Below are 13,652 nucleotides of genomic sequence, written 5' to 3'. Positions count from 1 at the left end.
AATGGGCCTAGTTGGTTTGTAATCATCGACATTGTTATTGCGCTACTCATGGTTTACAGAGACAAGAACGACATATGCGAGAATTGCGCCCTGTCTGTATGTGTCGTACTTGTCTGTGTAAACAAGGAGTAGCGCAATAACAATGTCCAAGAATTATCTATTCTCTGCTTCACCTCCTCCGCCATACACAGTCTTTCCTCCGTTCCCTATAAGCTATCAATGATGCGAGATTCTTTCCTAATCGTCACTCATGTTTATCTGACTCTGTGTCGGTTTAAGATCAAGGTGAAAGCCCACAACCGAACTTAGATGAGCATCATGTCTTTCTAAATTTTTGATGAAGAGATGATAAAAAAATTGTGACTTGATAAATTTAACGTACCGAGGTGACACAACGGCCATGAGAACCAATGTGTGGAGATTTACGGATTAATGGCCAGTCCCTTTCGGGTATAACTACCGCTGTCATCGCACAGCGCATGGGTGTTTTCGCATTTCGCCTCGATCGAAAAACGGTGACCACGAACAGGTTCAAACCGACGACCTTGAGATCAGCACGTAAGCTTCAGAGCCTTTGTGCCACCGCGAAAAGCAGTGATGAGAAAAATCTAATTCCGAACACAGTAAAGGAGTCACACTTTATTCACATTTCGGGGCAGAAAGCGAAGCTTCGTTTGCCCCAGTAGAACGAACGCTGAATTGGGGTCGCTCAGGTCGCCTTTCAAGGGCTGATCCAGAACCACATCATACCGTTGCAGCAACAGCGTTATGAGCAGGAAGGTTTCTATTGAGGCGAACATCTCTCCGGGGCACGATCTCCGACCTGGAGGTCAGACCGAAACAACAAATTGCAAAACGAGGACAGAATAGGAAATACTGCGAAAGCATGCATGTAAACGTTCTGACGAGTGTTTTTCACCGTAGAAGTGCTTACGTTCTAAAACTGACTTGTCTAGTAGCTATAGTTCGCTAAAACACATATTTGCAGAGCAGTGAAGAGATACGATAACCACAGTAATGAAACGAATGGTCGAACTCAAGAAGTATCGCAGACACACAAAAATAGGCCTACACATATCTTATAGCTCTCACACACATCTGACAGAGAATGTGGCTAATGCTGCTTCTAGTCAGGAATAGAGAGCGTTAGAAAAAATGAATGCAAAAGAAGGTGTAAAATATATCTATAAAGTATAATATTATACTACACTAAAATATAAATAGCCTGTCTTCAAGAACTTTGATTCGCGTGTAGATAACCACAAAATCAAGCATGAGCACAAGTGCCACTACCACGAAATCAAAATGCGCGAAAAGTAGAGGTTCTATGGTATGCGGTGTGTCTGCGTTTTTCTCAACTAGCGTGCTTTTTTATCTTCTGGTATAAGCAGATATCGTAGTGCTAATATCGATCTTTTATTACACGTTAAAAACAAACTTCTCCCTTCTAACATAAACCTGCTTGCGTTCACATATCCGTGGTCGCAAGGTTCTTTTGAATACAAATATATTTTCAATTTATCTGTGGCACTGCATAGCGCATCCAGATCATCTCGTCTTAGCCACTAAGAAATAGCTTTCTTGCCTTCATGTTACGTATGAATTCTGGCTCATCTAGGCTGTCATGGAACTTCACAGTAAGAATTTTCTTCGACGCTTCCAAAAAAAAGTTGTATGATAAAGCAAAGAAAATTAAATGTCGCCACACCAAAAGCAAAGCGCAACAATAAAAATACACATTGTAACTCGGTGCATAATAGCAAGACCAGAAGCAAGCATTTTGGCATGGTGTGCAAGGACTTGACATAAAAACCAAATATTAGTGGAGAAACAAAATATACCTTCATTTACTTTCTTCCATTAGGTGTTTTATTTTCACAAGGAATATTCGCCTCGTGCTCATGGCTTCAGTGCTAGCTGGCGCTATTCAATTACGAAAACCGTCATGAGTGTTTAGGCTCACGATGACTAATTTAACGCACAAGTGTGTCGGAAGTTGCCTTTACAATGGTAGCAACGATATATAGTAGCTCTGTGTGTGTAAGCTTTATCACCATGAAGAAAATAAACCAAAATTGTTTAAAAGCAGGCAGTGCAAACATGCAACGAGAGACACAGCGTGTTCATCTCTAGCCATTATTTATTGTCATTTACAAAATAACCGCAGCCTACCGGGAAGCAGTCGCAAGTACATTCTGTATATTGCTGCTCGTTCGCCTTCTGTAGCAGTCGTGTACACGTAACGATAGCTTTGATAGGGCGCATTGAGAGAAGGTGTACGCTCGAATGCTGCCTAGACGCACTCCCGCGTCCAGATGACAACCGTTTTATAGTTCCACTCATTATTACACGATGGCCGGGGACAAACAGTTCTTTGCTCACGGCTCCACACTTCTCAAGCAAATGATTCATACAGAGTTGCTCTTTGTGAGGTAAAGTGCGCAGTGTTGAAACAAAAACACTGCACTCTTTGCAAACTGACAACACAAAGTTAACAAGGAAGCGGAAACCTTAGGGTGCTTAGACAAAATTTTGACAAACTGGACATTGTTGCTACTGAGGCCCATAGTCAGCCACCAAAATGGCGTCCATTATTCCTATTGGATGCGCCAAAGAACCACATTGACCCGCACGCTGAACCTGTGTACATGGTTCTTGTAGCCACGGAAAAACAAAGGTCTGTATTCACGTGGAAACGACGCAGAGCGGAGAACTACTCAGAGGTTGCAAAGTTGTCCCGTTTCTGCACGTACCCGCTTCGAAATGGCGCCGCATACAAGGTGATTGCAAGAAGAATGGTATTAGAACACATCTGAGAACTTTCCTTAAAATTGTGTTTTATTGATTGAGTTCTCTGTTCTGTGGTCTCTCCTAACTGACATGTATATGGGTGTCTGCTTATATATAGACATATCGGCGTGAGTTAAGGTGTTCCAAGTTGAACTCCTCAATTTCAAAAAGTGTGCTTTCCATCTTGTGTCCAGGTGTTCGAATTCAATGTCAGCCAGCGCTCGTGTGGCATTAGCCTGCCGGGAACGGTTTCTTCTATTAATTTCGTCCTTGTTCGCGCGACGCTAAGATTTTACTCAGGCATAACAACCACCGTTGTCGTAAGAGCTGAAGCGCTCTTTTATCAGCCAGATGTGCAGCTTGGGTGTTTTTTTAATGGAGTTATATTGAGCCCTCCTATACCCCATGCTAACTTGTAAAAACCTGACATGTTACTTCTAAGAAGTAGCCTCTTTCCCTCAACGCGGTCGCTCTTTCTGCTTGTACAGATTTGTTTTTCTTTGAATCTCATTTTGTGATCTTCTAGTATAGCATGCTCCGACGAATTAAGTGCAATGCTGGAAGTAATAGCAACAAAACAAAACACTCACCAAGCGAAAAAGGTATCAGTTCTGGAGGTTTTCGGTCCATTATTGACCCGTCTTCATTCAGAAATCGGCTTGGTTTAAACAGCTGCGGTTCGTCCCAGCATGCGGGATTATTGTGTACCGCCCATATATTGAATAGAACCACAGTGCCCTTTGGTATGAACAGTCCATCCACCACGATGTCGTCCCCTGCTCTATATATATAAACAGAACATGGTGTCAGACAGTTATAGTCCGAATCTGGATACAGAAATTAGAGTGTCATGATGCGCATGTGCTCCCCAAAAGCAAGTCCTTGTGTTCGGTGTTCAGGTACCTAAAAGACGCAAGTGGTAATACGCAAAAATCCCGTTCCACATTGCATTTCGATAATAAGATACTCGCTGGTATTTATTTTAATCAGGTCTACCAAGAAGTCTTTGCATTAGGACGATTATCGCACATCTCGTTTCTGACATGAAAGTCAAATGCGAGTTTTAGTCATGAATTTCGAGATATTCGCACTCCTTGCTGCCATATCGAATATATTTCCGGATCACGTTATTTACATAATGCCATGTCTCTGTCAAAACATAAGCAAGCAATTTTTTTATGATTTCGCTTTCGATTTTATCAATGAGTGTTCAAGACTGCAACTATATTGAAAATTTATTTTTCAGTTTGAAGGCACACGCGCTGCGGTCTGAGTTTTTGGATCTACAGTTAGAAAGAGTATTTTTTTTAACAGGAGCGCCCAATACATAAAGTCGTTACATACAATAACGTGCCTTCTTATTCAACACGTCATAGCTACAAATAACGGTGTTGAAGGAAGCCTTTGATGCTCCTTGTCTATCATCACAATGGGGGGGTGGGGGGGTAATATCAAAATCATTAGTGGACCTGAAAACCTATCGCCGATTTTTTTGTCATTGTCTCAGGGCTTCTATACTTGGCTATCTTAACAAGACAAGCTTGTTCCTAAAATTATATAGATAACAAAATTAAACGCGTATATAAATCAATTACAATGCCGAAATTTATGCTGGAGAGCCGAATTGGCCACTTGAAATTTTTCGCTCTGCAGGGTTCCAAACAATATTCGATCCAGGAGCTAACCGCAAGACGGCCAAAGAACAATAAACATAAAAACAGACCAAACGCATTTGCTTCGTTTCCCCGTCGTTTTTGCCTGTTCCTTATTCGCGTCCAGTAGACTTCAGCCCGGTCGTCAGGTCACGCTGTAATACTAAACGTTAGATTGTGGTCGCGACAGAAAATTCCGTCCCTGCAACATATACAGAATTTTGTGTCGTAGTTCGAAAAAAAAGGTCGTTTTCTCTTTTTCAACCTCAATGAGGGTGTTTGAGAACTTTTTTAACTAACGATGTACAGTAGTTCAGCTTCTTGTATTAGCCCATTGGATGACTACTTATTCTAATATATCAAGTGTGATTTTTCAATGCGACTGATCAAGACAATCTTAATAAAAAAATCTTGAAGTACAAGGTTCAACCTTATCCTTTGCGTCTATTTATGGCCTTTTCTGATACTTATCTCAGCAACCAAAGGAGACAATGCCACCTTGTTTGTATAATTTTATGAAGTGAATCTGGGACGTTTTACTGAACCCAAACTATGAAAAAAAATAATAACTGCACTATTTTTATGTCTCGCTATCGGTAACTACATCCTGCAGAACTTTTGTTTTTGTTTTTAAATAAAAGCAGCGTTATTCAACAAGCATAAGTTTCGTTTCGCATGTTATGACATGATCTCATAGATAGAGTAATTCTGGGAAGGATTTGGTCGTCGGTCTGGTCTCATTTTTTAAATATTATACCTTTGTATAAAATCATGTTTTCATAGCATTGTTAGTATTGTATCTTGAGTCAAAACTAAGTTCACTGTGAAGTCTTCCTTTCTGCCAACATATCTGACCTATTTTTTTCTAGGCACCGATTCCTTCAACATCCTCGCGGCGCTTCATTGTCCAGCATTTCTTTTTACTGGGCTTGTTTTATCACATGCTGTGCTGCGCGGTCAGTATACTTGATTCGGCGCCGAAAAACTTCTCAGAGATGGCTGAGAATCCTAGCGCCTCAACTCAAGGAAGAAGGGTGACAATGGAGAAGATCCAGAAAATAATTTACAGTCATAAGATTCATGAGCGTGAACACGGCAATAGATAGTTGAGTCAATAGCGCAGCTCAGCTTGGCTGTGAGTGACTTAATGCACGGAACTAGTGGCTTCAGCTGTTCAGGATACGCCTACAGTCAGCGTCACGTCGTCATAGGTTGCTTCGTCTTGCAGAGTAGCCTACTGGACTGGCTTTCTATAAGACGAGACGACAATAGTTCATATAACTCGCCCTACGGAGCGCTGAGTTCTTCGCATGCTCGAGAGCGATAGTTCTCCAACTGAAAAACATCGATGCTAATGTTTCGACAAACTTCTTAAGTACCGCAGAAGAATTCCCAACTCTTTTACCTATTTCATACAGGCATTATGACGTAATAACGCGAAAATTTAGAACATTTTTTTGTGTATATTTAGAACCGATTACGTTACCGAAAAAAACTATTGATTCAAAATTATAATGCCTGCAAGATAGAGACTTCTCAGCTCACGGCATTGAAGCCGTATTTTTCAAGAACACGAATGTATGCTAATTTAATTACTTTCTTACATCTTAAGCTGCTTCCGCAGCAGCCGATCAGCTACAGTAGTGCCTTAAGTAAACCGGTTCACCTAGTGAGAGAAGAAAAACATTAAAGCACTAGGCAGTATTTCCTAAGCGCACCAAATTATTCGCGACGTTCATCTCTATTTCTTCATCTTGAGAAGTGATATTTTTTTCTACTCTCCAAACCACCCTACTGTTCCCATTAGAAGAGGTAGCAAATGCAGCCGCTTCCATCGACGGTGTCAGAACGACTCTATGGTTTAGAAAAATATTTGGACAGCCGCGTGCGCAATCGGAGCTGCCGTGGCGCAATGGGTTACTCTCAAGCTACCACAATTTCTTGTTGAATTCATCCCTAGCGCCTCTCAACACAAAAGCACGTGCGTGTCCATCGTCCCAGCGGTCTTGCTCTAAAGGAATACGTAGTGGATAAGCGGCTGAAAAGCGCCATCAGATTATCGCTCTCGAAATGCAAACCACCGTAACCAAGCGGCCCTTCACTTTCCGCGGCTTTGTTAACAACTGGCGCATTCTATTGCCCACAAAACTCAAGCAGAGATCGCGCAGACTTCATCTGGGAATGGATCCAATGGTTCAGCAGCTAAGCCGCGCGAATTTTGCGCGGTACATCAAGCGCTGCGCTCGCTGGGACGTGCTGTCCATACAATGCGTGAGGCACTTCTCTGTTCGCGCTCATAACTCTCACTACTCTTCTAGAAACCACTGCAGCTGGGCGAGAAGCAGATGAAGATTGAGGCTCGTGAACCCACCGCAGCAGCGAGCGTGACGAACCGCACTGCACACTACGAAGAAAACATTTGGCTGAATTCGGAGGCCGTCCAAAGAGCCGAGAGTTCTAGTTGAGGCCGAATTAATAAGTTCGGCTTTTTAAACGATTCTTACTTGTGGACCGTTTAAAATGTGGTAAGCCGGTCCTGTAACTCATTTCATACTTACATCTAGCCATTACACCATGATCAACCTTTGCGATAGTTCTATTATGCTGCATGGGGTTTAAAACCTTGATAGAGGGTTTAAATCACGGGTTGAAATTTTCCGAAATTCTAAAAGACGGAAAGCTGATCTTGCGCTACTTATTATGTTTCAAGTGCAGTGTGAGCAAATTCTAGAATATGTAAAAGAAATGTCCTACTCAAATGCACTTTTCCATTTATTGAATCTGGATGCTAAATTAAGGACCACAATAACTGTTATTCTCTCCCCAAGTAGGTTCATTTGTTCTTACCTGTCCTTTTTTATCTTAGCAGCCAACATCTATTTCATTCAACATGTAGAAGTCAGGCCCGGTTACTTTCGTTCGACTGCTGCTGACATGGACCACTGCAGCGTTATTCCCTGTTTTTATTCTCGTAGCGCTCTCTCTGACGTCATTAGTAAAGCCAGGAGCAAAAGACACTCACACCCTTGGCAGTCCGACAGGAGCTGCCGTCTGCCATCGATCCATCTCCCACACGCAGGCGAGTGTGAAGGGCATGTCCTTCCTGTCTTGCCACGTCGGCAGCCTCTGCGAACCGATAACCTCGTCGATCTCTTTTTGCACGCGGGCCTGAATTGTGTCTCGATGGGCGGCGAAATTCAGCAAGTGAAACAGGAGTGTTATCGTCGTGTTGAATGTTCCTGCCATGATGAAGGCCGTTATGTTTCCCACCAGAAATCGGTCTGCGTGAAGAGAAACACACAACTGTTGTTGAGAAATCATGTCCTAAAGAAATCATTCAGTGTGCTCTATGCCCAACAGTAAGACTATATGGCGCTTGGTCTGAATCTCTCTCATGTGGTCTCCTTTTCTTTAAGTCCGCGAATATTTGCGCGAAAATAGCGACACTCAGTAAGAATAAGGCCTGCATTCATTCAATGTTCTTAGCTGTGCATTCTAAATCCTGCCAATTTTCTTCCCTATAAAAAACCCGAAATAAATAGCTCAAGACTTGTTCATAAAGGTTCTCTTTGGCTTTGCTATGCTCGGAGATTGTCTTCATATATACATATTGTTGAATATAATAGTAAACAAGATTTTAGTTATGCTACAATGATTTTGTTTTACAAAATCTTTCAAGTTAGGGTCAATTGCAGTGTAACAATTTTCATTTAAACTGGCTAAATGTAAGTTTCACAGACTTGTGAATCTTGTGCAACTATAAACATTACCCCAAAGTGTAATTCATAGAAGATAGCTTTAGCTAGAACTTTTGGCACACTCTGAGGAAAATTCTAGAACAACTGAGGCGGCGTAAATTGCGCTGAATGACATTGGCTGGCTCTGGGCAAACTAGGAGGGGGTGTTGCAACTGTTAGTTCAAATGCGCCGAGTATTACAATCAAAACACGAGACACGACTGGACGAAGCGCAACTAATAACTGAATTTCATTATGCAAAATACCACATATAAAAGAAACGGAATTCATCGTGTTGTCATTGTAATACTGAGCGCATTTGTGCTACAGCTATGGGATACCAACTAGCCCCAGTGGTCGCCTTCTTAGCAAGTACCACAATGCTGATAATTTTTAATAAATGCGCGCAGATCGTTGTGACTTGCTATGTTGAAAGCACCTACAATAATGGTCAATAAATGGATTTACAGAAATGAAGTATTCTCTGTTTTGAGATAGCACTGCCAGAAGTGTGTACAATAGACTGTGCACCGCATTAAATGACAGCGCAAAAACGCGAGGATGCACACAAATTATAAAACAGAAGCTTAACTAAGTTGAGTGCGTGCTCAATTTTCCAGCTAAAATATTCAATATTAAAGCGTATCTGCCCGTGTACAATGTAATAGGTCTCAGCTGTACCCCGTAATCAATGATTTTACCCCCTTCAATGGTAATGCCAAAGATAAAATCGCTTCACATATGGTTGGATTGGAAACACTACGTTTTTTTTCGTTTGTGCTTACTAATACAGTCAAAACAAGGGCGCTTAAAGAAACAAAACATAAGCAACGTTAATCATTTGAAAGCATGTGTCGTTTTCTGCTCACGAGTAAAGTAACTGTTACATAGGAAATGGAGAAACATAAAAATTATGCAAGAAGATAGGTGGAACAACGCGGCATTTTAATTAAAATGAATTCGATTAAAATAGCTTACTTGGCGAGCACGTTCCGAGCAAATTTCAAATATTTCACCTAAGAAATGTCTACGGCACTCATGTGCTTTCGGTAACGTTGTTGAGAATATACTTGAAAGTACTACTAATGATTTATTTTTTCTTGCTGATTTTGGTAGCTTTCATTTTTTGAGCATATTCCCGCCCGACTTCCTGAGCGATCTTGCTGGTTCACTTTGTGAAGATACTAGCTAACTCATAAAATTGATAAGTTTTTCACGCTGTTTTTGTTTGCGCAGAAAGTAAATACTTGGCAGTGTTTTTAGTTAGTTCTCTTCAGTACTGACTACATATCTTTTGTTTCCCGTACGAAGGTCCACAAGGGACAAATAGCAATGCTGGTACACCATTACCCACCAGTACACCATTGGACCTGATGGCGCCAGCGGGAATACTTGCCGTAGTAGGAATAAGCGCTCAGAACACGTCCCGCCATCGAGGCCACAGCCCTGTTTGTTCCTGAAGCAACCTCATTTCATCGCTCCCATTTGAGCGTGCGCCATTGTGGTTAAAAACGTACCACGGTCTACACACAACGACTGAAACCTCGGGCGAGCCGGCAGCATACAACTATGTAAGTATATTTGTCCATGAGATAAAATTATTAAAGGCTTTAAAATCTTTATATTTGACTTTTTCAACTATTATTGGTTAAAAGGTGTTGAAGGAAACAACTCAATAGAGTGACACAGCAGCATTGAGACCTAGGTCCAGAAGAGAGCAGGGCAATTTTTGAGAAGTGCACTCGGCAAGGGTACAGCATCAGACACTTATCTACCTTCCTTGCAGTGAGCGTAGTATTGAGAGCGTCTATATCTAGCTCTCTTGCAATGAGGCCGAATGCGATTTTGATGCGTTCGCACTTTGGTTTTCACTTCAGTTCCGGTTTTGGTTTGAGGTTCGTATCAAGATAGCAATGCGATAGCGGTGTGTTCTGGATCTCTTGAGCACTGATGGAAGTTAGTGAAGACGACAACATACCAAGCACAGCGCGAAGGCGTGACAGTTAAATACGCGAATGTCCAGCTGCCGCGATGAAGTAGTGCACTAATGCAGTGGCCGGCGAAACTGATATCTTCGCGCCGCAGCGGGTTCGAAACCGTCTCGCAGCCATAGAAGAAAGCGTGAACAGCCTCAGGTAAAAATAGGCCCCTGTGTGTGTGCTATAATCCGCATTTGGCACGCGGGGCACAATTAGTTATACCGTGATGGAAATAAATATGCATTTATTAGGCGGATTCGCGGGGTGATTCTCCTGAGTAGCTGTGGCATCATTCGTAGAGCATCCTCTTGGACAAATTTTACTTGAACTGAAAATATTCAAGCAAAATCTCCGAAATATGAATATTTAACCTAGAGGCACGTTGCGGACCACGCTTACATGTTGCTTTCTAGTGGCTGGTACTTCAACCAGCTTTCTAACTCTGACGCGCCGCGCCGCCTTTGCCAATTATTTCCAGTCCACTTCATACCGGGCGCACCCCTATCTAGAAGATCCGTGTGGTGGCAATAATGTAAAGAGATTGTCGTCCACATAGTCGTTGCACACAATTGGACGTAGAGAAATCAGCGCTAAAAAAATACTATGACGCTGTTGTTGAACGCATAATAGCGCTGAAAAAACTTACACTGAAACACCGCCTTTGCATCGTGTTTTGCTTCGTCAATCTTCTTCATGTAAGCTTGGATGAAGTTTCCCTCTGATTCCTTGCTTCCTTCGGTGAGAAACTTTTGATTTTGCTTCCTTTAACAGAAATATATGGTTTTAAACACTTTGTACGCATATCGCGGCTGTTCGGCCATCAATCAAGTTTTTTAGTGTGAACAGTTTAGTATTATAAGCATTGCTACAACTTGGCCGTTAAATACGGTCAGTGGGGGTGCGTTGTCTTCATATCTTTGCACGTTTTGTAGTCTTATAAAAGCATCTTTCCTTTCACATTTCCTTCTGAAGTTTGGCCTCGTAGAAATGTTACCGAGTGCAACTTTTATATATGATGTGCCAAATAGATCACTTAGTATTTGATCTCGAATTTCAAGGTGGGGAAATGCGTAGGCTATTTCAGTACGAAGTTTTGGACCACCAGCATTCAATGGAAAGAAAAAGAAGCATAAAAGCCATTACAAGGAAAAGTCAAGATCACAAGAGTAAAAAGACGAAGCTTAGCAATACTGCAGACGAAAGGAGAAAAAAAAATCCCCTAAATAGAGACTGTGGCAGGCCCGCTCTCTTAGCTAGGAAGGCGCATAAGATAACAGTTCTCTTTTCGACTTATGTTTTCCGTTCGTCTTTTGTAACTATGTGTCGTGTTGGTGTCACGCTTCGTATAACAACACCTGTAGTTCAACTCCTTGTTTTATAATTATGTTTGTTCCTTTAATGCAATACCCTAGCATAAAATTCGCTTGGGATTTCTTCTGCTGCAGATCGGTGATGGCGAAAGGGTTTCTACATTTATTCTTTCTGCCGACATCATTGAAATTAGTCACCTATGTAATGCCGCCACTGTGCGCCACTGTGCTCCGTTGTGCAGCTGTTATCTCTTTTTGAACTGGGCCGACCTTTTGAACTGATTTTATGTAAGTAAGGAGTGTGCCTGCCAGAACATGCAGATTCCGTTCTTCTATGCGAACATTATCTTGCATTTTGGCGCGACAGCACCAAGAAATATACGAACGGAGTGCTTTACGTAACTAAACGTTTCCTGCTTACACAATATTCTTTCGGAATTCGCAAACCTCTTCATTATCAGCTCCAGTCAGAGCAAGGATTATGGTAAGCAATAGTTCTCACGCAATTCCTCAGTTTTCTAGCTTCCTCTAAAAACCTTTCTCTCAAAGGGCTTCGAACAAGCGGTTTCCAGAAGTGTCTCTCTGACCGCTTCGGCCATGCTGCTGTCTGCTCCAGTCGTTTGCATGCTAGTTCATCATTACGGAAATTTTCGTGCGCGGGCTGTTACGGCCTCTTCCACATGATACATGGTCCTTAGCAAGTGCTACAGAAATACCTAGTTAAACACCGTTTGTGGATACAGTTAGCGACAATAGATAGATTCCACGCGCTACCACTAGAGACCTACAAGAGGCAAAACAGTGGTCCAGTGGTCATTGTGGAAAAGTCTCATTATCCAGCATTTCTCCATAAACAGTGCTACAATATAACCGCCACGGTGGCTCAGTGGTTATGACACTCGGCTGTTGAACCGAAAGACGCGCGTTCGATCCCGTCTACGACGGCCGAATTTCGATGGAGATGAAATTCTAGGGGCCCGTGTACTGTACGATGTCAGTGCACGTTAAAGAACCCCAGATGGTCGACATTTCTGGAGCCCTTCACTACGGCGTCCCTCATAGCCTGAGTAGCTTTGGGACGTTACACACCACAAAACAAACCAAACAAAACAGTGCTACAATACACTTGAGACTTTCAGAATCTCTAGCTTCCCAAATGTTGTCAGATATTTATCAGGAAAACCAATACAATCATTTACGGCCTCCTTGCCAGGCCCGTTCATATAAACAGGTGAGGAGGTTTTCTGATTTCTTTGAAGGTTTTTGAGCTTCAAATACGGAATATATTCCGATCATCGGCAAGGAATTGGCGCACAGAGGGCAAAAGCTGCATAACAGCGATGCGTCGGGCTACCTTAGCGTTCGTTCGTACACAAATGCACAAAGTACATTTACTGAGTTCTCCAAATCTCTACAGCCTGTTTATCTCTGAAACCTCCCGGGAGGTGTTTAGTATATGAACCGCCGCGCAATGCGATTGTTGTTTAGCAGAGCGAAAAATTGTGCACGTCGGCATTCTTTCATTTTGATGGAAAGACAGTGCAAAAAAAAAGTTACGAGAGACTTCAAATAATATATCACGAGCGCTTTTTACCAGCAAAAGCATTTATTCGCACGCTCGATATCAAAATGAAGCAAGAAAAGCAACTCAAACAAAGAAATGAACTAAAAGAAATAAAAAGCCATTAGAATCTAAAAATGAAATCTCCCCTCACTACAAGGAATGGATCGCTAACACAATGATCTCACTTGGCTGTGCAGCAGGCTTCCATAACCTCCTGACTCTTCTGATCCTGACATGTAAACATTAAAGATGTTTGTTCCAGGAAATCTTCACACACCTGGATCGGAAGACTCCGGAGGTTATTAAAGCTTGCTACATTGCCAGGTTATATCATTGTGTCGGCGATCCATTCCTTGCACTGACGGCGAAAGAGATTTCCTTTTCAGATTCTAATGCCTAATCTCTTATTTTTGTTTGTGTTCCTTTCTGACTTTATCTTGGTTTTCTTGCTCCCTGTTTATACTGAGCATGTGAATAAACGTCTTTGTATAGCGCTCGAAGTGTGTTCCTTCATATCTATCGTCCCTTTTTTCCGCTTTGCTTGCATTAAAATGATTGACCTTTAGGCGCGTATTAACCTGGCGCTGCCGTTGTGACACGGTTTTCAGTGCCTCGTTTGG

General features: G+C 42.1%; 1 protein-coding gene across 1 annotated transcript in view; it reads right to left on the bottom strand.

Annotated features, from left to right (window-relative positions):
- Window positions 1–612: 612 nt before the first annotated feature.
- LOC144132530 (cytochrome P450 2U1-like) overlaps window positions 613–13,652 on the bottom strand; it is a 35,181-nt gene continuing 22,141 nt past the window's right edge. Inside the window, exons 6-9 of the mRNA XM_077665011.1 lie at window positions 10,805–10,920; window positions 7,465–7,723; window positions 3,381–3,571; window positions 613–823 (exon numbers count right to left, since the gene is read on the bottom strand). Of these exons, the coding sequence (XP_077521137.1) occupies window positions 633–823; window positions 3,381–3,571; window positions 7,465–7,723; window positions 10,805–10,920 (757 nt within the window). The 3' untranslated portion in view covers window positions 613–632. The remainder of the gene's footprint in view (window positions 824–3,380; window positions 3,572–7,464; window positions 7,724–10,804; window positions 10,921–13,652) is intronic.

Source organism: Amblyomma americanum, chromosome 5, assembly GCF_052857255.1.
Source record: "Amblyomma americanum isolate KBUSLIRL-KWMA chromosome 5, ASM5285725v1, whole genome shotgun sequence".
Taxonomy (NCBI): domain Eukaryota; kingdom Metazoa; phylum Arthropoda; class Arachnida; order Ixodida; family Ixodidae; genus Amblyomma; species Amblyomma americanum.
The sequence above is the reverse complement of the archived record's forward strand: the minus strand, read 5'-3'. Positions and strand labels throughout refer to the sequence as shown.